Below are 26086 nucleotides of genomic sequence, written 5' to 3'. Positions count from 1 at the left end.
GCCAAGAATAACGTTTTGTTTCCAATACTTGTTAAGGGTAGGGATTCACACACCAATACTTATTAAGTGGTGCATTTTCAGATTATGGAAAAATACGTGTTTAGGGCGCTTTTCGAGATCCCATGGTCGCGCATGGTATCCACTCGTCAATGGAAGTGCCCCCCCCCTTGCAGCATCAGTACTAACACACTTGTAGCTGTGCATTACTTGTACTAATGATATTGGAAGAATGGAAATTGCAAGACAATTTCACACTCAATATTCAAAATTTGTTTAATCTGTAAAATAAACATATTCACCAGATCCATTATCTGATGTCACTTACGTGTACTAATCTTGTCTGTAACAGGCTGACTGTTTCCAAACTCATTCTGAGCAGTCACAGACACAACATATACTTGATCAGGCTGGAGACCTGATACAGTGGTGAATCTTGCTGAGTTTCCTAAGTTAAGAGTCTGTTCTGTTGGATTAGAGTCTGGACCTACAGATACTTCAAATCCAGTCACACCATCCTGTGCCACACTATTATGAGCCCATTCTGCATCAATACTATCAGATGTAGATCTTAGGCGAAGATTACCAGGTGATGATGGTACAGGAGCATCTACAAAAATTAACAAAATGAGTAGAGAATCAGTTATCATAAAATTTTCAAAATTTTATGTTCTTTGTATTAGATTATTTTTTGTTCAATAATATATAACTGTCACAGTCCATTATTCACCATACAAACATATGATCAAGCATCTGAAAAGCCTGTTTGCTGATGGGTTTCAAAGAAAGTGTAAATTGAACCATATTGAAAAGAGAGAATCTTTACGTCCTTGTGGATTGGAAAGGATGGACAAGAGACTTGTAATTGGGAAATATATTTTAACAAACCAATACCTCAACATCATGATTAAAAAAAATATCCATTCCTTACAGGGTACCCAAAATAGACATACCAACAAACGTGTGGCATGACTACTTTTGCAGGATTGAAAATCAAATCATTTGAATACCTTTTGAAGCTTCTGCATTTTGGCACTTGTTGGTTCTTAGGAAAACCACTACAAAAAACTAGAATTCTCAACTACATGACCCCCCCCCATTGCCAGACAAAGCATGATGTGACCAGTCAAAACTAACAATATGTCACCAGGGAAGTTTCTCTGTAAATAACCAATTAGAAATTTGGTCTTTAAAAAGAAAACAAAATGAAAATTAGTTTATCTGGAAGAGTAATTCTGATCTTTCAAACTTCTTTGACACCATTTTAAACAATTTTTTACTGCTTAGAAGTTTCATCAAATTGCGAAGTTTAAATCTCTCATGCTTGAGTAAACCCCAAACTTAAAACTTTGTTTTCTCCTGAATTACTGGAACTTCCATTGAATTTCTTCACCATTGCTGAAGTAGGCCTACTTGTGTGCGTTATTGTTAATCAATATTGACAATACCAGTTGATGGCTTTGATGCTTCCTTATAAGCACAATAAATCTCAGGCAGAAGAAAAACCAATATGTATAGCTAATAGTTTACAAAAGATGAATGAAATAAATCAGAAATAAAGTGGGCCCTCCAACAAAGCCTTGAAGGCACTCCACAGTCCAGACAGAGATGCCAATTTTCGGTAATTAAAACTACGGAGGATTTGCAAGTTCTGACATTAGATTATTTGCGCTATACACACACATCGAGCATGAAACACTTGAACTCATAACCTGGGTCCAGCTCTTGGTTGCTAGATGCTCTTTGGTACATGCACTGTCTTACTTTGCAGTGGTTGGCATATTTAAGAATAAAACAGTTCCCACCACTATAACATAATATTTTACAGAAAACTTCTAAATAGGCATTTTTTACAAGATTTCTTAAAAAATTATGAATTGAAAAAAATATTGAAAGAATTAAGGTGATAGCATTTTAAGAGCCTTATCAGAATCTGTAGTATTGGCACGTACCTCTGCATATAACAACTTGAAGGTACAGAGTATAATTTTTAATCATGAAAAATCAATATAGATGTTGCATAATACAGTTTCTATGCATTGAAAAAATCTTTCTTTATTCAACATCATCCCACATCTTGTTCCAAAGGTTTCATTCTCCTTTAATTTGTTTTACTATCCGTTTCCTGTTCATTTAATGAAAATATTAACCATATTTCGCCAAAATCTTTTTTAGTGCATGTCTACTTTAAGAAACATAAGGAATGACAAGTACAACTTGCACCATCCTGTCATTGGTCATATACCCCTGATCCCTATGTTTGTAAAGAATTCTGAGAGGTATATCCATACCTGTTGTAGCACTGAATGTTTCAGCAGAACTCCTTTGTCCACCACTGACTGATTGGACAGCTACTTGATAAGTAGATCCAGCATCAAGTCCACTAATTTGAGCACGTTGCTCCCCTTGACTGACCTCCAGACTATTTTCATCCACTGAGTTCTTTCCATAGCTGATAACATAGCCATCAATTGGGGTACTGGGAGGGGTCCAGGATACATCAATGTTTGTCCCATCAGCTGAGCCTCGTACATTACCAGGTGGGTCTGGAGGGGGTACTTCTGGAGCTAGAAGGCATCAAATTGCAAGATGAACATAAAGTAATTTCTTCTGAATATTCTTGTAGCTCAATACCTACAACACAGGATGCTTTTTAGATTACCTGACTCTTTCTTATATCAAATGATTTTTTATTATTTATAACTCATCTTAATTTTGATGCTGAATAAATTCAAGACAATCAAATTTAGTTTAAACCCAAGAATGAAAAATCTTTCCTATTCACAACTGCAACCAACTCTTCTTTACAGACTCAGAAGACAAGACAAGACTGGTATAAGTTTATGCATGGTTTCTGAGACCTTACTATTGATATGCTTGTATGTAGTACTGGCCATTCACAGAAGTTTGGGAAAGCTTAATGTAAGGAATTTCTTCTCTTCTTGAAACAGTCTATCTGACCAGATTTCCTTGGCACTTTCAGTTCTATTATGAAGACACCTGAAAAGGTGCTGCATTTGTATACCAATTTGGGTAATGGTGGTCAAATGACCTTGATGGTTTTAATGTGCACATTGCACCATAATAAAGATTTATTAAATCATTTGTATGAATATGATATCATATTCTTATAAAAAATTATGATTAAATAATATTATAATAGTCCATTGCATCTTTGTATCATGCATACTTCCCCTCAATTCTATTCTTTCCATCATATACCTTTTTCTTTCATTTCAAATCTTTCTTAGAAATTGAGTTATAAATACTATGTATTATTATCATACTTTTCTTCTTTTTCTTCTCTTCTTCTTCTTTCTCCTCCTCTTCCTCTTTCTTTTTTTCATTTTCTTCTTCACTATATACTATCATAATTATTATTTATTGTATGTTAGTTTGTAATTTTCAATCTGTAGGAGGGAGGCAAATATTGCCCCGAACAAATAAAAGGTAATCTCAAACACTCCAGCCATGTCCAGCTGATAAATCATTGGTGCCCGCTAATATGATACCCTAGAGTGAACGCTGCAGTACCACTAACCCTAGACATGATTGATACACTGGGGTTGACCATCTTCCATCTGATTGGTCAAATACCAGAAATTTTGAAAATAAAACATCTGAATAATTGTTGTATGAAAATGCTTGCAGAGGACGCCATATAAAAATATTGCATAAAGCTTACTTGTAAATCACAAGTGTATTTTTTATGTCAATGAGGGTGGGCTATCAGGACAAAGGAAAAAAAATCATGCAAGATGATCAGTGACACTAATTAAATCACATCATGTACCCTTATGTTTAAGTTCCCATATACTTTCTAAGTTATGATGACATTTCCCAAAAACCTAAACTTGAGAATTTCAATATTGACTGTCAATGCCGCCATTGATAACGCCTTCAGAAAAAATGGCACCTAATGTACAATAACATGTAAGGTGTACCTGGATAAACAGCCCAAATACATATGCATCCCACCACTTTCAACATTGCTTGCATATGTATATCCCCTATTTTAAACTGAATGAATAATGTATAAATTTGTCTACTCATCTACATTCATTTTAAAAGACATGATTTGAAGTTGGTAATGATAACTCTGACAAAAACAAAATTACAGAATGCAATCACCACAAATAAAAAAATAAGAGATAATCTATACATAAAGATAGCTTTAGTTTCTAGAATATATCTTTGTAACAATAAAATACTTGCCATCATCTGTGCGAACTGGATTCCATGATGAAAATCCTCCAACCTTCCCATTGCTAGTGATAGTTGCAATTTTGAACATGTACGAAGTACCAGGAGCAAGATCTGAATAAGGAACATAAATGGTTTGTTAGCATATCTTTGTGATATTTCATAAAACATATAAGAAAATTTAATCATACTACGCTTGGCACCTTTAACAGAGAAGGATAAATATAGAGTAATTATTGCTCTGATAAGACAAGAATATCATGTTTATATTTGGGATCAAACATTTATCTTCCTGTGATTGGTTGAAATCACAATTTCAATTGGTATATTGGTATCCCATGAGTGCAATGGTGTTGGATTGACAACACTAATCCTACACACTATGAGATGCTTTTGTATTTTAGCAATTAGCCTGTATGAAAAAGTGAATTTCAAAATTGTTTGTACATGACATTATAAAGCAATAATTTTCAAATCAAATACTTTTAATCATTAGCATTATTTCATAGGGCTCTGTCCAAGAACTCCATAGGAAAACCCTGGACATTGTGGTCTCTACCTCATTGCATGTCTTTCAATTTCTCTTCTAAATACCACTAAAGGCTTAAAAAACTTTAATTCTTAATATGAATTTTTCTTTCATTCAAGGAACTTATCGTGCATTATATATATCTCTAATTGATTCATTGTAGAGAAAATAGATGAAAATAGATGAAAAGAGATAATAAACTTCTAAGCCAATTACTGTAAGAGGTGAAAGCTCACAAGTATTGATGTTCAATTCTCACCTGTTATTGTATATGATGTATCTGCAGGTACATCAATTTTCTTTCCTGATGAATCTTTTGTTCCCTCCACCTTGTAAAGAATCTTATAACCACTGATGTAATGACCACCAACAGGTAACTTTTTAGGAGCAGTCCATGAAAACGACACTGATGTTTGGGTGTGACCAGTGCTCCGTACATTGAGTGGGGGTCCAGCTTTCTCTGTTGAATAAGAAAAATCATTCATAGTTTTTTACAATTCACACTTTTGTATTGTGAAATGCGCGCAAGCTAGGTAGTTGTAGGTGGGTATGTGTGTGATGGTGACCCGGGGAGGGGGGGGGCACTGAGTATATATGCATTGTGGGTACGTACCGTGGAGGGGACCCCCATTTTTACACTCAAATTTCCATTCCAGGGCATAGCATTTTCATCTTATTAAGAAAAAGAACTAAGAAAGCCACTCCGTAGCATAGCATTTTCTTCTTATCAAGAGAAAAGAAGAAAGAAATCAGCTCCAAAGCTTTGCATATTTTTCGTTATGCCGTTCTGGTCGCATTGATCCGCCACAATGAGCTGCAATTTTGGTGAAAAGCAGCCGTTGAATGCTGACCATCGCCTCTTCGCAAGCGCACCCAGCGTCCATGCTGCTGGGCTAGCTGCATACACGTATGCCCGTTCCATAGGAATGCACACGCAAGAGACCCGTTCCAAGGACCCCCGTTTTCACAAGCATTTGTAGTTCAGAAGCCCATACCGTCCTTTCAACAATAAGTCCGCTCCAAGGCCACCTTTTTTTTGTCCCGCCCGCAGCACACACCTACCAATTTTTTGGTCGAGTAACACCCCCCCGGATGGTGACATGATTTTTTACCTGATTGCTAAGAAAGCATGAATGCTATATGTAAGCAAGCAACCATATGATCAATGGCTTTAGGTCCTCGCCAAGGGACCTGGTAATGAGGATGCCTTACCAAATTGCACTAGTGCCCCAAGTGGGAATCGAACCTGGGTCATCGAAATCCAAAACCCCCGCTCTACCAACTGAGCTATCGCGCCTCCATGTGTGTGTATGTGCATGGATCAAGTAGCAGTGGCCGAATGGTCTATTAAAGGTGCCTGACTTGACACTTGAAAGTCCAGTGTTTGTTCCCAGCCATATGGCACCTTTTCATGGGAGCAAGGCATAATTAATCAACAGTAGGCCTACACTTTTCTCAGGACTTATGATATGCATTCTTGGTATAATGTATATGTGCAAAAAAGTGTATGTTAGAGAGAGATTTACTTTACTTTTATATATTAAATCATTTTTAGAAGTTCTTTTGAAGGAAGATCTCTAATAAAAAAAAATATTTGGAAAGTCTGTGTGTGCATGCATGTATGTGTAAGGGTGCACACACTAGCCATTTTTCCAAGGGGATCACAAAAGCAATTCATGAAAACAATTTGCCTTGCTGAGGACAAGGGAAGGATAGAATAACAAAACTTCTCTAAGTAAATAATTTATTTAAAGACAAAACTAGGGTGTGTGTTACTGTATGTGTGAGAATGTGTGCATCTTTAATTGCCTCATAGCCCAAGGAAGAAAGTGTGCACTGGGCCCGGGGGGGGGGGGGGGCACTTCCATTGACGAGTGGATACCATGCGCGACCATGGGGTCTCGAAAAGCATCCTAAACACGAATTTTCCACATTCTGAAAATACACCTCTTAACAAGTATTGGCGTGTGAAACCCTTTCCTTAACAAGTATTGGAAACAAAACGATACTCTTGGCAAGAATTCCCTGAAATGAACCTCTAAACAAGTACAGCGATATTTTATTTTTACGTCACGGGTCCGTCTGTCGGCGGTTTTACCTTTACACACCATTTGATTTAGTACGGCCCACCTTCCACAACTCGCACAAATCGGACTATAAACACGTACATTTTAATTTTGTTTTATCATTCCAGCAAATTTGACCCTAAACACGTAGCTTTCCTAGCAAAATAGATACTCTGTTTTCATTATTTTAGTGTTTTTGACACCCTTATGCCCTACCCTGAAAAAGACATCCTTTTTACATGTTTTTTTTTGGTCGCGCATGGTATCCACTCATCAATGTAAGTGCCCGCCCCCCCCCCTCCCCCTGGGCACTGGGGATGTTCTTTCAAATGGCTGCAATCCAACTCAGGTGGCACAGAAATGGCCCAAAATTTATTGCACCCCAATTGTGATTACTGCATGTACCATTTATTTGCAAAGTCACTGATAATATTGTATGTAATCATAAAACTAGCACATCAATGACGTGAAGCTCATCCGGCATCTCACAAAGAAATGATTTCAGCCCAGGTGACACTGTAGTAAATTACATTGGTGACATAAATTGAGGAAACGGAATTGAACTTGATGAATAATGACAGAGAAGTAGCAGGTTGGTGACCCTCATGAAGCTCTACCAGACAGATGAAAAAAAATTAAAATTGGCCAACAATTAAAGAAGAAGCATTTATTTGTGATTATGAATAAATTTTGCATAAATAAGTAATTTTCTAGTCAAAATTTCAAAATTCTGTGTAGAATTCTGGTGAACCTTATAAAGCTATACCAGATGGAAGAAAAAAAAAATCAAAATCGTTCAACAAATAAGCATTTGATACGAATTTTGAAAAAAAATGCATAAATTAGCATAAAAATTTTTCTAGTCAAAATTTCAAAATTCTACATAGAAGTTTGGTGAACCTCATGAAGCCCATCAGTCAGTCAACAAATAAAGAAGAAGCATTTTATGTGAATTTTGAATATGCATAAATTAATCCTGCATGAAATAGCATAAAAAATTTTTTACTCAAATTTTTGTACGTAAGTTTGGTGAACCTCATAAAGCTCTATCAGATCGTAGCAAAAAAAAATCAAAACCAGTCAACAAATGACGAAGAAGAATCATTTTTGTGAATTTTGAAAAATTCACATAAATTACCATATTTAATGAGTTTCAAATTCCGTGTAGAAGTTTTGAATCCCCCACCTAGTGCTTTCATATAAAGCAAACAGAATGAAAATCAGACTTGAAATGACGAACAAGCATTTTGAAATTGTGGACGGATGACAGACGGACACCACGCCACAGCATAAGCTCATCTGGCCCTCCGGGCTGGATGAGCTAAAAATGATTTGCGTCTCATAGTATTACAGGACAATCACCATCAAACAATCAATAACCCACATTTTACATTCAACTCTAAACCACACATTTGCAACTCCAGAATTCCATAAGTTGTGGGAAACTGTAAACAATATTTAATCTATGCTTGATCTGAAAATAAGATTTGTAAAGTTGGTCATAAGCTCAAATAAATCAATAATTTGGGTAAAATGATTTGGCCTGTCCTTTTCTTTTGGCAATTTATCGATAAAAAGTGTAATACTCAGCATAATATATTCAGCAACGTTTAGTTGAAATTTGAAGTCTCAGTGCCAATGCCACTGAGCAAAACTTAATGTTTCATAAAAATATATACTTTATTTTGGAAGTTATGCTTGATTAGGAACTGAAAAGATCTTTTTGGGATACTCCACAACTTCCACAAGTGTTTTAAAATATTCCCCCAAAACGCAGAAACAAACAAAAACCCAATAAAGAATGGTATGTCTACAGGATTTTTAGCGAATCTAACACAAGGATACAGGAGGTTTTTTTAATTGTTATTTTGGCCTTTTTCCCCCATTTTATTAATAAATCTTTCATTGAATCTTTCCCCATATTAAAAGGATTCATTAACAGATAAGGAATCAAAGAGGTGCATCTCGTATGTGTGTGAGTAACATAGCCTTCCTACGTACCCTTCAGTGGTTTGGTTTCTTTGCAATACAGTAGATTACTTGCTAAGGATATGTCTGTTCTTTATTTCCTCTTCTCTTTCCTTTTCCTTTTCCCCACATGTGCAGGAATCACTCATCTATATTGCTGTTCCAACACACTGAATGTGTTAAAAGGTGAAATTTTGAAACATGGTTTGCAAATAATGCATTTGCTCGGCCATCTCCACTTTAACCCCCCCCCCCCAAGAAAAAAAAATAGTTTATTTGGTGCTGTCTGTAAGGTTAGCCACTATGACTGAGTGATTAACCTAGATGTAACATAGTAATAGACCAGTTCGTAGTTACTTCAGGGACAATTTTGGTCAAATGACCTTTCATTTCTTTCATTATGATAGGCAGATTTCAAAGCAAGATATTACGTAAGCTTGCCTTACATAGCAGGATGAAGAAATTGAATAGACCAGGTGACTAGAATAACACACCGATGAACACTTTATGAAGGTATTTGTTGCATTCCTACTTTGAATGCATATAGCATGTTGCACAATGTACTTGGCAAATCGTGAAATACCAGTCGTTCGTGGACGCATTGTTGTATTTTGTGGATGTAAATGAAAACCACTAGCTATTCAAAAGAATATATGAATAATCAAGACATTAAGTTGGTGCTTATCTCATTAGATTTTAAACCACCATGACACTTAAGTACAAATGACCTTCATCTGATCATGCATAGATTCTTTTGACCATGCGCAGTAAGGAACTACGAACTGGCTTATTGGTAAAATAGGCCTTCCAGCCGGGGGGGGGGGGCTGTTACATTGACGAGTGGAAACCATGCGCGACCAAAAAAACATGTAAAAGGGATGTCCTTTTCAAGATAGGGCACGTTACATACGTAACATAATAAGGGTGTCAAAAACACTAAAATAATGAGAAAAGGGTATCTATTTTGCAAGGAAAGCTACATATTAAGGGTCAAATTTGCTAGGGTAAAAAGACAAAAACATTATATAAAGGATGTAATTTAGTTTTTGCCCAACAGTCAACACTACTTGTTTAGAGTCCGATTTGCGCGAGGTGTGGGAGGTGGGGCCGTACCAAGCCCAATATGATGTAGGTAAAGGTAAATCCGATGTCAGTGACATTAAAATATCGCTGTACTTGTTTAGGGGTTCAATTCATTGCCAAGGGTATCGTTTTGTTTCCAATACTTGTTAAGGGTAGGGTGTCACACACCAATACTTGTTAAGTGGTGCATATTCAGAATATGGAAAAATACTAGTTTAGGGTGCTTTTAAGGACCCCATGGTCATGCATGGTATCCACTTGTCAATGGAAGTACCTCAAGCTAGTTACCCAGAGTTGTTCACAGGCTATATAAACAATTTAAAGGGTTACAAAATATTAATCTAAGTGATGTATGGAGAAAATGGCATCCACTCTGAAAAAAATTCACATGGTGTTAATCATTGTGTGGTACATCATCTCGACCTGATTACTGGTTGATGTCTTTCAAAGTACTGATATCAGACCTGCATGCAATCAAGTGTAGGGGAAGGCAAGGTAAGTTGAGCATAGGGGTAAGTTGAGCCACCAGCCCCAGGCCAATAATGAATGAGTGAGGCATTGTGGGGGTGTCATGTATTGATGACCCATAGCATAACCCCTAAACCCACCACATTGTTTTCAACTTTGAAACAAAAAGTACCGGTAGTTTTTTAGAGGGAAAAATATGAATTTCAGCCAAAAAAGGAAAAAAGAGTGTGAAATAGATAAGTGCTTTATACACACACACGTCTTTGAATATAATAAAGACATGATAACAACATTGTTAGTCCAGGTATGGATCTTCATTCTTGTCATAGTCTTTTATATGATGGATGCATAATAAATGTGTGGATACAAAATTATCGCACTAAGTTCAGACTGGGGTAAGTTGAGCCAAACAGCATGGGGCAAGTTTAGCCATGGTAATTCTTATGGTAATATATCTTAAAAAACAAACAAACCATAAAAATCAATTGAAATGCAGGCTGAAAGGAGCAAATTTACATTACTGCTCTTTTCCTTTTAAAGGATGTTAGTATTTATAGAGAATTAGCAAGTGAAAAGACTTTAAACAAAAAATTGACATGCTGGTTCTCCCCCATACATTTTGTACATATTTTTTGTGGCTCAACTTACCCCAGAAGGTGGCTCAAACTTACCCCACAGATGGGGCAAGTTGAGCCATTTGACACCTCTTTTTTCAAAGGTGACAATGACTTTCAGTGTGGGGGTAGAAAGTTAAATATAGGTGAAAAAAAATTTCAGAAGAATTAAATTTCAAGGCAAGGTACTTATTTCAACAAGATTAATAATCATATCAATTCTAACATGCAAAAATTAAAAACTGTCACAACTTACCCCGCCTTCCCCTAATCATCATACATACAAATATAAAAAAAAGAGTGATCACTGAGCTATTTCACTTTAATTGTAGACAGAAAGTGTTAAGAGTGAATTAGGGGGTATGGAAATTTAACAATTCATTATTGTATGATTCTGACTTTAGGAACAAAATTAAGAATGTTATAAAATCTATATCATTTCAATACTATATGAGTGCAAGAACAAAATGGGATATGTGTAAAATTAGAATTTGAGAATTTACCATGAAATTCACAAAACAAAAAGGAAATGAAAAAGACAGAATGGTATAAAACAATGTACGAAAAATACCCGTTATTGTGCAGGAATGTTGATAGTGGTAATTACAATAGAAGTGATAAATAAATAAGTGTTTGGCTCTGCAAAATCATAAAATAACCTTAAAAACAGACATACTGAAGCTTTTTGACATGCACTCATCGGAGTTAAATCGTATGAATGACTAGAATGCTAGAGCAAAACCACATTGAATCGAAAGAGACATTGGACCTGTGATTGACTGTCAAGGTTAACAAATTTAGGCTTAGTACCAATCATAAATTGGAATTTGGCAACTAATCAAACAAGTATTATCTCACTTTAGTGAAGAAAAATGGAAAACAAACAGAAATTGACTGTATGAATAAGAATGGAAAAATAATTACTGGTAATGAAAATTTTCTTAATGAAATAACAAAATATAACGAAGATTTTTTTTTTAAATTGTACACATTCTGAAATAAAAAGGTATCTAAAAATTATTTAACTACTCTTTCTGAGGAAGATGCACTGATTTGTGAATGTCCAGTAACAGAAAAATAATGTTTTGAAGCCTTAAAAACAATGAGAAATAACAAATCTCCCAGCAGTGGACTGACTGCTGAATTCTATCAGTGTTTCTGGGATGATTTGAAGTACATGTATATGTTGATCGACAGTTTAAATGAAGGCTTTGAAAATCAAGATTTGTCTGAAAGCAAGACACAGGCCGTTATAACGTACATTGTTGCATAAAAATGTGACGAGAATAATATACAACTGGAGACCAGTATCACTGTTGAAGATTGATTACAAGATTCTTGCAAAAACGCTTTGTAAAAGATTGTAAAGTATTTTAGAAAACATAGTCTGTGCAGATCAGACTGGTTATTTAAAACAACGTCCCTCTGTACAAAATACTGCCTTGTTTTTACTATTGATTATTGTCACTACACTAACTCTCTAGGCATTCTAATTTTTCTGGAAATCAAAAAAGCATTTGATAACATAAGTCACGGTTTCCTTTTTCTGTTGCTAGATTAGATAGACTGAGGTTTGAAGAAACCTTTTTAAAGTTTAAATTAAAACTTTGTGATAGGAAATGTCATTATAATGGTTGGGTCTCCCAAGAATTTAGAATAATTAAGAAGAAAAAAGTTATTGCTTTAAACATTGGTGAATCTTAATTTACTTTGATTAACCAATTATTACTTAATGCACAACATACAGTTTACAAGGTATATAGTTATATTAAATTACTTTAGGAATAAATTGTTTAATAGTCAGTCAAATTGGATGGGGTTTAAAATGATTTCAGGTATTATGTTAAGTGGAAAAACAAAAATAAGATGTATTAGGAGAACTTGATAAGTTTCTATTCCTGATATTCTTACCCATTCTGCATCTGTATATACTCACCTTTTTCTTCTACACCTGTAGATTAATTTTGAGTACATTATATTGTTATTTAATTTTTTGACATAAGTACCTCAGAAGAGGAAAAGAAAAAAAAATTGTCTTACCCATGTAGGCCTCGGGGAATTTTCTAGAGCTATGTCAAAGAAAAGCACCAAGTGTATAGACTCTGAGCCTCCTTGAAAATACAATTGGTACCGTATAGCAAATTGCCCCCAAATATGTGTATTTTGTTTCATATTGGGTTGGGGTATAAATGGCTGTTAATGAACACCTCTACAAAAGAATAAAATAGGGGCCAAATTCTGTGTTGCAGAAGATCATCACCTGGGGGGGAGAGGGGCACTCACATATATTGGTGGTACAGGGACGTGGCGCTTTGATGACCCCCTTTTTCAGACTTAATTTTCAGTTCTCTATACTTCGAATGACAAGTTTCGTTCAGAAGCCGCCCCACCCCGTTCGCAAGACCTCCATTAAGAATATCTCGGTTCCCCAGCCTTGCAAAAAGTGTCCAGCGAGAGCATCACATGCGAGAGCTGCACGCACGGCTTCACAACTCTCTCTTAAGTAGCCTCTAGCAACTACATTGTAGCTTCAGTACCTCGATCCTGTTCCATAGCCCGGTTCCATAAACCCTGTCTTTCACACCGCGTTAGGTATATTATTTCCCAAATCCCTGTATTTTATCCTTATAGTCAGTTCCTTAGACCCCAATTTCAGAGTTTCATGAGGGCACACCCCCATCAAAAAATAATTTGAGTGCCCCCCCCCCCTGACCTACAGTACCGTGATACCATTCCTTAGACCTTGTTCTTCACATCACCTGGTATATATTTACTTCCCAAATCCCAAGACCCCATATTTTCCCTTATAGTCAGTTCCTTTAATAAACCCCTATTTCACGGTTTCGTACGTGCATGAGGCACACCCCATCAATATATAATTTGAGTCCCCCCCCCGGGCCGAGTCATCATCTGTATGTCATACCTTTGCCCCGGGGGGGGGGGGGCGGTCAAATATATTGCTGTACACTTGCATGACCAAAAGAATGTGTTTAAAGGGGTGTTTTTTTCAGTTTTGGACGCGGGCCGCGCATGCACTCGTAAAGGGTATCAAAAACACTGATTTTCAAAAAAAAAGGGTTGTTTTAACTGGTCCATCATGGGGTCAAACCTATAAAGACTAGCTAAACGTACGTGTCTACGGTATATTTTTTCCCCCAAGCTTTTTCTCTCAGGGTCATATTCTCGCGACAACTTGTTAGGGGCCAAATTGCATAAATGAAGCCTGCGAAAAAAATTGTTTAAATTTAGAGGGTTATATTGCACACAGAGAAAAACTTGTTTAGAGGGTTTTTGGAAATAATTTGGTCACATCATGCATGCGTACAGCAATACATTTGACTGCCCCCCCCCCAGATTTTTACGCGCGTACCCTTGGCTATATACATAACATATATATAACATATATATGTTATCTTTCTTCAGCTTCATCGATCTATACTTCTCGAACAAAATCTAAATGTTTGACTAACAAGAAAAGACCCTATGTACAAAGTTGAAATAAATAGGCCTATAAAGCATATGGATGCAGCGTGTATAAATTGAATTGCTAGTTCGATTAATTAATCATGTCAAGTCTAACTTAAGTTTAATAGGAATTGGCCTAACAAGAAATAAAGACAAGTTAGGGAAACTAGGGAAACTGGAGAAACTGAGTTTGGTATCTAAAAGTTCTTTTACACGACTCATCTAGTAAAAACTCTGTATCTCGGTATTATACTTACTCCTCTGTCCCTGCACAGAAACTATCATACATGAAAGAACAATGGCCCATAATAGTCCGAATTTAGAGACCTCCATGTTGATGAGTTGGTTTAGAACATTGGAGCTGGAATTTGCTCCTTCCCTGCCCCTGTCACCTCCGCTGTAACTGAAAGGAGTGAAGAGCAAAACTTTGGTACACAACAGCTGATCGTCTGCACCTGTGCTTTCCGTGAAAATGACAGGTAGACAAGTTTATGGACGACTACATTTTCTTTAGGGGTGTGCAAGTTAGTAACTGCTTAATAAAAATGTCTACATAATAGAACCTTAATAAATGAGACGTAGTCTTATTTATATCTACTCTGATTATTATTTCTTTGAATAACGTTTATCAATCATCATTATTTACTTGACTCATAAATTCTTTTGATTTTCTTTCTTTATATTTCATTCTTAATATCGTATAGGTTGTACATACCCCGTCAAACGTATCAATGGTCAACTCCATCAAAGAACAGTGTCAATAAAGAAGGAATCGTAAATCCGGAAAACAAAGGGAGAATTAATATTTTTGTTGTTTTTTGTCTTCGGTTGTTTTATAACCTCCTCAGCATGTTGCTGTTGTTTTAACCATACACGAACGCTCTATGAATATCTTAAGTTGGTATTGATATACTAGTAATGTATTATGTATAGGCCTAATGGGTTTTCAGCCAAACGTGCTAATATTACAGGGCAGGAGAGGTGGTCTTGCACGATTTCCTTTTACTTTTCTTAACTGTTTTTTAGAATCACAGTTTCAACAAAGAAATTTTTCTGTTTTGTAAGGAAAAACAAAAGGAAAGCAAATGAACAAGGCAACAATATTCAAAACTGACTAGTTTGCCTATTCAAAATAACAACAACCTAATGAATTTTCAGAACAGAAAACAATCATATTGAAAGTGACTTCACATCTTTAAAGAAATACAAGTCTGATAAAAAAAAAATAAATAGACACGGTACTTGAAGATGATATAATTTGATTATTTTAAAAGTGATCAGGCGATGATTAAACTGATGAACATAATTTACCACATCTTGGTGTAGTGTTAAAGGACAAGTCCACCCCAACAAAAAGTGGATTTGAATAAAAAGAGAAAAATTCAACAAACAAAACACTGACAATTTCGTCAAATCTGATGTAAAATAAGAAAGTTATATGGCCTTTTAAAGTTTCGCTTAATTTCACAAAACAGTAATATGCACATCCTGGTGGTATGCAAATGAGGGAACTGATGACGTCACCCACTCACTATTTATTTTGTATTCTACTATATGAAATATTTTGATTTTCTCCCCCTTGTCATGTGAAATCAAGTTTTATTCCTCCCTGAACATGTGGAATTAACATTGTTTAACATTATGTAGTTCAGTCAAGTTCTACATTATTGTCAATTCTGTAAAATTTCAAATAATGTATATTTCAAACAATAAATAACAAAAAAGTGAATGATGGACATCATCGACTCTCTCATTTGCATATCTCTGAGTTGTGCATCTAACTGTTTTGAGAAAAATAAGCGAAACTTTAAAATGTCACAACTTTCCTATTTTACATCAGATTTTGATTTCAGCATTATGCTTGTTAGATTTTTCTATTTTGATTCAAATCAACATTTTATGGGGTGGACTTGACCTCTAAATTTGTTTGAGATGGTGTTAAAGTGTCTGCATTTTTTCAATGTTTTTCCCCCTTCTTTTCTTTTCTTCACAATTATTCAATTTGTCTTATCAATGCTCTTCTGCTATTCATATTATGGAGTACATTGCAATACAATCAATATTTTAGTTTGATTAACATAAATCAATGATATACGAAATATTATCAAATATCGGAAAACGGTATTAAATATCATTTTATTCAACCAAACTATTAATAAATATCCACAAGTACAAAACTTAAATGGTCACTTTTAAAAGAATATTGTTATGAAATATATATTCAGTTTGCTAAAATAAAGATAAAAAAGCACCTGTCCTTAATCATAAATTCATTCACATTTATATTGCCATGAAAATATTGAGACTATAAGCTAGAAATCAAGTGACCTTGTTCCTCACAGAGGTCATATAGAACTCGTCAACTCAGTTCAAGACACAATTTTCATCGGGAGTTAAAGTTTTATTTTTAAATAAACTCAGAGGAATGATGATCCATGAACCCGGGTCATTAACACTGATTGAGCTCATCATAACTCCTCCAAAATAAACTTCCCGGCATGGCAGTATAGGGCGGAGCGGGGGTGGGCAGGGGGAATTTTCACAAAATGTACCAAAACTATGCACAAAATCCTTCAATTTCATTTATACAAAAGCCCCCCATAACAAGCTTGGTCGGTTCGCTCCTTCACATTCGATTTTTTTTTTCTAAAAAGCTTACGTGTCCTGGCCCCTCCCCCCTCCCCTCCTCCAGTAAATATTCTGCATACGGCCATACTTCCTGGAGGCCTATTAACGTTTATTTATCACAGATGCACTTTTTAGCATTCGTATATAAAGGGCCTTCTTTTTCTTTATGACCTCATGAATACTGAATTTATCACTTTTGATAACAAATAAAAGATAATAAAAGATAATTATGCTTATTTGTATAGCGCTTCATACATCTTTATCAGATGTCTCTTACCGCCCTTTCACATACGGTAAATAAAATCTTAATTTGAATGATTCCAGTGAAAAATAAAGCTAATGACATATTTTAAGCACTCGCGATGAAACCAAACTAGAATCATGAGCGCTAATCACAATCACGAATTCAAATTCCGTGTGAAAGGTGCGATGATTATAAAATGAATTGCAATCACCATTACAATATGATTGAAGATTCACGTGTGAAAAGGCCCGAAGAGCTATAAAATTAAGTGCAGCATGATTTCCCTGGCTTTATCATAGCTTCTGTTACGCGCTCACTCGTTTCAAGGAATAGACAGGCGGGGGCAGCTCCCCCCCCTGGCGGATTTCACCGGGAAAAGGAGAAAAGGGAGAGAGAAAGAAAGGGGAAGGGAAAGGGGGGAGGAAAAGGAAAAGGGAAACAATGACAAGAATTATTAAGGGGAAAAAATGAAAACGGAAGAGAAGCGGGAAAATAGAAGAACATGTGGGAAAGAACAAATCATTCCGAAAAAGGGCTTCTAGTACATTACAATTATTATTACGAAAGGAAAATAAATCAAAAGATAACAAAATAGCCAACAAAAGCGGGAAATTAAGGTAGAATGGATTGAGCCACGAACTCATTTGGATAACGAAGAAAAGGGACAAGAAAAAAAATAATAACACGACCGGGCTGCTGAGGATTAAAAAATAAGGAACGGGAAGAAAGACGGACTACATATAATCATTAAACTTGTTAAATTTTATGCAATATTGGTGGCAATCAGGACAAATATCCCTAGCCAAAGGCTTGAAATATACTCCTGTTATTCGTTATATGCCCTGCCTAGGTAAGCTTTACGCTCGCAAAAGTTACCGTCAAAAAGTCTCTTAAATGTTTACTTCAAATCTCCAACATGTCCAAAGCTACCGGGGGCTCTGCCCCATACCCCCAGTCAGTACGGGCTCTTCCCTTCAAATGGCTCTAAAACGCCAACGCCCCCTTTATGGACCCTTCCTATAGAGCTTTACGTTCAATCACTGGCTTACATGGGGAGGGGTGGTCTTGGTTCCATACTGAAAATTGGAGGCAACTTAATGAAATTAATGGAAATCAATGAAATATGTTATTTGCTGAATATAATGTAAAAAAATAACAAATAATTAGAATTTCATTTCTAAAGGCTAATTTTTCGGGCTGACTTTGCTTGCTGGCTACTTTTTACAAATTTTCCCACATTGATATGTTGCGTTCCCTCCAAATATTTGTTTCATTGCTCAACTGTGTTGAATTAATGTGTAACAGATATATACTGTATATATATAATATACTGTATATATATCTGCGATTTGATTAAAAATAGCGGCAATCTGTAAGGTTTAAAATGGCTTTGAAATAAAAAGGTTCCGGGGGCTCCGCCCTGGCACCCTTCCGCATAGCACTGGCGGTTTGGCCATGGCCCCCCAAGTTCTACAACCGAGAACAAAAAAAAACAAAAAAAAAGTGGAAAGAAAAGCAAAGGAAAAGTGCATGAAAAGTTTTTTTTCTCGATCGCTTCGCTTGCTCGGGACTTTTATTACGCAGCTTTTTGGCACATGCACCATTTGATTTTATTTCTGTATTTTAATGATAGTCACTTTCAATGTAGAATTGCCTAAACTAACTATTTGGCTACAATGTAACAAGCTATCTCTTAATCTCAGTAAAAACAGATTATATTATATTTCACAACCCAAACAAAAACATTAAGGAAGACCAGTGCCAAATCTTAATAGATATTACCCTAATTGAATGAAAAACTAATGTTAAATTTCTTGGCATTATTCTTAATCAACATTTAAACTGGAGTTCGCATTTTCAGCATCTAAGAACTCACAACTCTAGAATTATTGGTATAATGTTTAAACTAAAAGATACGTTAATGCCAAAGTCTAAAGACGACCCGATGTTTGGCACTCATTGCCCCATGAAATAAAAGAATGTTCTTTGCTTTATTATTTTAAATGTAAACTAAAAAAAATATATATTATATCATCATATGACTCATGAATTTTCTTAAAGTGTATTTAGATCATTTATATATTGTACACTGATTTCCAGTTTCCGGTGGGGGAGGGGGAGGGGATTGGACCCGTAAATTTGTTTCTCATGCCATCATTTTAACCTACTTTAATGTATGTATTGCCATAAAGACTCCTTAAAAGTTCATGTTTTCCTCCTTGTCATCCTTTTTATAGTGGCTAAATTAAGGATAACCTTATAAGGACATTATACATGTGTATCTCTTTTTGTGATTATGATTTCCTACCAGGAAAATTATATGCTTAGTAAAAACCAAACTTTAACTCTCTAACCCTACTCACCATGGGGGTCCATCCACAACTTTTCAAGTTGTCAAAAAGGGAGCAAATTACTAAAGATATGTCCTCTCCCCTAATAATTTGGACAACTTGGAAACTTCATTATCTGAAAAGCAATAGGGCCTCATATTTTAAAAGGCATTAGAAATCACTAAATTTGGCATATACAAAATAATTAATTTTGGGGGCAAAATTCTGTAAAATAGTTATTGGCAAGCAAATCACGCCCCAGTTTAGGTAATTTTTGTACCTTCCACCCCTCCCCGAAGCAGGGATCGAAGCCCCTGCTACTCATGTTTCACTTCAAATTAAAGGCCTTTCAAAGTAGTCAAAGGTCAAGTCCACATACTGCTGAAAATTTCATCAAAATCAGAAATGTAACAAAAGAGTTATGACATTTTAAATTTTCGCTTATTTTTTTTTACAAAACAGTTAAATTATGCACAACTCAGTGACATGCAAATGAGACAGTGGATGATGTCTGTCATTCAATATTTCTTTTGTTTTTTTATTGTTTGAATTATAAAATATTTCATTTTTTACAAATTTGACAAGGGCCAACTTGACTAAACTATTTAGTATTAAAATAATGCTGATTTCACATATTCAGGGAGGAATTAACCTTTTTTTTCACTTGACAATTAGGAGAAAATTTGAATATTCCATATTTCACATAATAAAATACAAAAGAAATAGTGAGTGAATGACATCATCAGTCTCTTCATTTGTATTTGATGTGCAGAAAACTGTTTTGTGAAATAGAGCTAAACATTAAAGTGTCACAATTTTCTAATTTCACATTCGATTTTAAAGGTCAAGGCCACCCCAGAAAATTGTTGATTTGAATCAATAGAGAAAAATCAAACAAGAATAACGTTGAAAATTCCATCAAAATCGGATGCAAAATAAGAAAGTTATGACATTTTAAAGTTTCGCTTATTTTTCACAAAAGAGTTATATGCACAACTCAGCAACACGCAAATGACAGAGTCGATGATGTCCCTCACTTTTTCTTTTGTTTTTTTATTGTTTGAATTATACACTGTTTCCATTTTTACAGATTTAACAATAAGGACCAGTTTTACTGAACCATAAAATGTTAGAACAATTGTAATTCCTCTTGTTCATGGAGAAAGAAAACTTTATTTCACCTTCCAGTGAGGAGAAAATTAAAACATATCACATTTCATATAATATAATACAAAAATAATACAAAAGAAATAGTGAGTGACGTCATCAGTCCCCTCATTTGCATACCGACCAAGATGTGCATATATCTGTTTAGCAAAACTTTAAAATGTCTTTCCTATTTTACATCCGATTTTGATGAAATGTTCAGTGTTGCTTTTTGGATTGTTCTCTATTTGTTCAAATCAACTTTTTGTTGGGGGGGGGGACTTGTCCTTTAACAATTCAAGTGTCATGCTCGTTGTATTTTTCACCTTTTATTCAAATCTTTTTTTCAATGAGGTGGACTTGTCCTTTAAAGGTGTACTACATGTTGAAATAACCGGCTTTGAAATAAAGAGTTGAAATAAAAAAAAGCAAACACAAGTGTATTGAGATGGGCTGTGATGCATGAGAAGGAGACTGGGTAGGATAAGCTGGACTCTAAAAGGCAGATATGTCATGATCATCAGCCCAATCATTGATATTCATGTTGACATGCCTATTTATGATTTTGTGTGCATCAATCTTTTTCACCAAAATTATACAAAACATTGAGAACTTTGTAACTTCATTTTCTTCCATTTGATTTTAATGGAATTTTCAGTGTTTTGCTCAATTTTCTTACAATTTTCAGATGATATATTTCAACCTGGAATAGTCCATTTCAGACATGGCTGTGCTCTGTATTGATATATGTATGCATTTGAATACAGGTATATCTTGAAAGATAGAACAAATAGATGAATCATTGCAGTTTCACATAGATACAAAAATATTTACCTTCAATGCCCCCTTTTTGTACTAAACACAATTCATCTTCATTGTTATTTCATCAAAATTATGGCATAATGTCATATTACTATTTCTCACTATCTAGTGGTTCTTTCAGCTACAGTAAAGGCTCAATCTTTTAATATTGTCTCAAAGAAACTCAATATTTTTTTTATTCTGTCAGATACAATTCAAGCATTTAATCATAGCGATTTTACTTCTTAAAGGAATCACATTTTTAGGAACAGAGTGTTTGAATCCTTATTTTTCAGTTGCATGTAGTTATGAGCTACAATATGGATGATAATTTGATTTACATTCATGTCTGTCTCACTTTAAGAGATTGACACTTTCTTGAACTCAATGATGTGGGGATTATCTAACCCATCTCACTAGGTAACTACATGCCTTGGTAACCATTTTCTCATTCAGCATCAACACTCTAAACTAGGGCGACTTATTACTACTATTCCCATTACAAATCCTAAGGCCCCTTTTTCTTTTCAGGGCTCCATTTCTTGACTATGACATTGCCATAGAATAATACATGTAGCTTTGATGAGAAAAAAAAATCAGGCATGATGCAAATATTCACGTTGCAAAAGTTTGATCACGTTTTCTTTCGAAATGGGGTTTGTAAAAATAAAAGAGAAGTCAGAACAAACTCCTTTAATCCATATAGATATCAACAGGCAAGCAGATCAAAGGATATGAAAGCAAACATGAATCCGATTCCATTCAATTTAGCTCACAGTAGGACATTCATTGCAATAATATTCTCAACATTATGATTGGGGGAAATAAAATTGTTGTCATCTTATATCCTAAAGTTCGAGTAAGCGCACCTGTTGAATCATATTCACCAACAAAATCTTGTTATTTCAACTTTAACTAGTGTCCCTGTACCTTTACCTATTCAAGTTATGAAAATGAATTTTTATGTGAAATCATGTGTTTAAAAAAAATCATAAATAATGTCTGAGATATTCAGTTATTTGCCAACCCACTCCACCCAAACATCAACTAAATTAAAATGAACATATAGTGAAAAAGAAAATCATAGCATAATTTCATTAAATTTTCATCAAATTTTCAGTAGTGCTGAAAATTTATTCATACTAGGGGTAAAATAATTCATAGCATTTTCGTTTGTTAATTTAGTATTGTTGGTATGTAAACAAGTGATCTTGTCACATACACTGTTCTGTATTCATTTTAAGAGTATTTTAAATATATATATATTACATTATATACTAGTACATTGAAATTAATTAGGTTATATACCATATGTAGCATGTGACTACCACCCTTCCAGTATGCCAGTGTGCAGATAACATTGTTTTTTGACTATGCAAAATATAAAATAAAGTGTCACACATTTCTTCCTACATCTGAGTTCAATTAAATTGTCAGTCATGCTAACTCAACTTGCCATTTTTTTTTGGAATGGCTTTCCAAGTTTTTATATCTTACATCAGCTACTCATACTGTAATTTATACACTGCCCATGCCCAAAACTGTCCTTTAAACTCTCACATTTGTTCTTATCCATATATTTTACTTCATCTCTCCTAGTAGTGTTATTCAAATAATAGATGAATCATGAAATCATAACCTTGTACAACCTACGTACTCCCTGGGATAATTTAGGTCTATTTAACCCCAATAGACCTGATCTATTAACTCTTCTACCTATCTTTATCATTCTCTCTTTTTTCTTCCTCCTTCCTCCCTTCCATCATCCTATGCCTGTTTCTCTATCTCCTTCTTTTCTTGTCCATACCCCCCTCCTTCGCTCTCTATGACAGACACGATCATAGTTTAATACAAAAAACACAACAGACACAAACATGTATATTACAATGTATGACTTTGTTAAAAAACAATTCTTACAGGTAAGTTCAAATAAAACATTTAATTTGAATTCATTCAACATTCATAAACTTCTTATTACCTCCTATTACAGTCATACTGTAAAATACTGAAATGAAAAAAAATATGAAAACTGTAATTTAAACATGTATTGGATACATATGAAATAAATCATCGATTTTATGGAAACTTTTTTCAGAAGTGTTTGTCCTACAAAGACAAAAGAAATAGCAATTCAAGGACAGAATTTTCCTGAATTGTAATATACTTCTTCACTAATCTTACAGTCACTTATTTCTCACTCCTGCATTTAAGATCGCATTCTAAGATAATGTTAATCTCAGTTTGGCACATGATTCCACCTACACCATTATCACAGTGTATGTACAAATGCATAAAGTATACTGGCTGTAAAGCCTTTGTTCTGTGTAGAGAGATATCTGGTGCCCCATAACACAAAGCTTAGTAATTATTGTACAACATTTTTTAATGATTGATTGCATTGACTGCAATGTACAAATCAATTGCTAACATTTGTGTCAAATACATAACTCTTGGCCCAGGAGAATAAAGTCTTTCTTCCACCTTCCTGATTGGCTTGAACTTACTTGCAGCAGGCTGTTCAAACTGTTGAAGCCATGCACTTCCCCATGTGATCTGATCAACTCTACTATCCAGCTGACAATTGATATTTATAGCTCTATGTATATCCCATCATCAATCTTTAAAATCAAGATGGTGATTATTAAACATGAAAGTATCTCAATTGCCAGGCAAATTCACCTTTGAAAATTCATAAGTTTGGTTTATGCACTACTAGTAGCACAAAGAAAAGAGGAGAAATCAACATTAATAAAAATGTATACTTGCTGTGTTTGATAATGCTGTTTGAAACGAACACTACAGAGCCATTTAATGAAAGTTATCAAATTCCAAAATCTTTTTCCTAACAATACCAAATATAGCCATGTTAAAGTTCTTGGTGATTGCTTTATGCTTAATTAACCCTAAACCTGGATTAAGATCCTATGCATCACATAATTATAGTGCTAAACATCTACAGTGGTGCTCAAATGTTAGTGCACCCCAACAGAAAATGAAAATATCTTAAGTGTTCAAGTTCTGCCCTGCTTTAGATACTTAAATGTGAAGTCAGGTGATAAAATATTACATTCAATAATAAAAGTTAGTTTTTCTGGACTTGCTGAACATGGACATTGTGGTGTTGTTGTCTACACTCAGCAATCGGCATGAAGGAGTGCATTTTGTGGTGGGATACAGTAACTTTTGAGCACAACTATATTTTGTTACAAAATAAATCTTACTATGGTAAACCATGGCCCAATAATAGTGATTTCTCAAACATGCTTACCTACTGTCTCTGTACCAGGGCCCTGGGAACATTCTTTTTTTTTTTACTGGGGGTGCTGATGTAAAATTGATAAGCAAAAAAAGAAAGAAAAAATGTTCACTACAAAATGAAGCTCAGTTTGATAATATTTCTCCATTTTGTCACACCTTCCAGAATTCCAGGGGGTGCTGCCTATGGAAAATAATTTACCAAGGGTCATGCTCTGAAATACTTTTCTTTTTAAATCAAGTAGTACCAATTGGTCTTTGTAATTATATAATAAAAAATATGGTGCATAATATTGTCATTTCTGTAGAGAGCATTATTTCTATAGTTTCTGTTTCTAGGTATACAAATTTCTGTCTAGCAGGGTGTCTGTTTTTATCATCAGAATGGTGTGATCCTATTTTGTGAGGGAAATGGAGAAAGGAGTCAACACCCACCCAGGCTGCTATCAATACCAATCCTAATTGACATAGAGCTTAGGGGGACAGCACACCTAGATTGACCTAATTGACATTAACCCCTAACCAATAACCAGATGATCTCTGTACCCTTTGGTAGGGGCACTGTTCACATTATTATTCTTAGAATCAGTAAAATGGTTTCACACTGAGTGCAGGAGACTATGGAAAGGGTGAGAGACCATCAAAGGGTAGGAAATCAGTTTTGTTTTTCATTGGCTATATTATAATCATGTTGGGGGTTATTTTTTTTAAGGGCTATTTTTTTTATACAAAATGCAATCTAAAGAGAATATGCAAATATCAATCTGTATTTGTATAACATAGATTTACCTTTTTGTTGTCTTTTGGGGCAACTCTTAAAAAAGATAGTCGACTCAATGCAAGTCATTTGAGCAATGTAAAGGGGGCAATTTGGGTCGTTTCTGGGATGAAATGGCTTATTGTCCTCATGTATTTCCTATGCAGGACTATTATAATAACATCAAGATTCCATATATAGATTGTTTTTCATACGATTTACAAGATTATAATTCTAGCATTAGGAACAGACTACTTTCATACATAAAGTAAATTATCCCCATGTATACACTTCATAAATGTGTTTAAACGAGAATGAAAGTTTAAATTGCATGAAATTTTGAGTGAAACAGAACATCTTAGAATATACACATCATAAAAGAAAGTTTCAGGAAAAAAAAAGAAGTATATTTCTAATCTCATATTCCTAACTGCAAAATGCATGTCCAAGTGAAGTTCAGTATCATGAGAGGATTGCGGGTTGACCTAAGACATACAAGATAGCACAAGCCATGAGAGAAAACTGAAAAATT

At 34.9% G+C, this 26086-nt stretch overlaps 1 protein-coding gene across 4 annotated transcripts in view; it reads right to left on the bottom strand.

Annotated features, from left to right (window-relative positions):
- The window catches only part of LOC121410392 (twitchin-like), an 80991-nt gene extending 66121 nt beyond the window's left edge, over positions 1 to 14870 (bottom strand). For 3 of the 4 annotated variants that reach the window (XM_041602440.1, XM_041602443.1, XM_041602441.1), the window contains exons 1-6: positions 14651 to 14870; positions 12865 to 12879; positions 4989 to 5189; positions 4213 to 4314; positions 2289 to 2564; positions 326 to 607 (exon numbers count right to left, since the gene is read on the bottom strand). In XM_041602440.1, coding sequence (XP_041458374.1) covers positions 326 to 607; positions 2289 to 2564; positions 4213 to 4314; positions 4989 to 5189; positions 12865 to 12879; positions 14651 to 14726 — 952 coding nt within the window. In that variant the 5' untranslated portion in view covers positions 14727 to 14870. The remainder of the gene's footprint in view (positions 1 to 325; positions 608 to 2288; positions 2565 to 4212; positions 4315 to 4988; positions 5190 to 12864; positions 12880 to 14650) is intronic. The other variant, XM_041602442.1, reaches the window with a different exon arrangement.
- Positions 14871 to 26086: the final 11216 nt, after the last annotated feature.

Source organism: Lytechinus variegatus, chromosome 3, assembly GCF_018143015.1.
Source record: "Lytechinus variegatus isolate NC3 chromosome 3, Lvar_3.0, whole genome shotgun sequence".
NCBI classification, from domain to species: domain Eukaryota; kingdom Metazoa; phylum Echinodermata; class Echinoidea; order Temnopleuroida; family Toxopneustidae; genus Lytechinus; species Lytechinus variegatus.
This window is presented reverse-complemented; position numbering and strand designations above follow the sequence as displayed.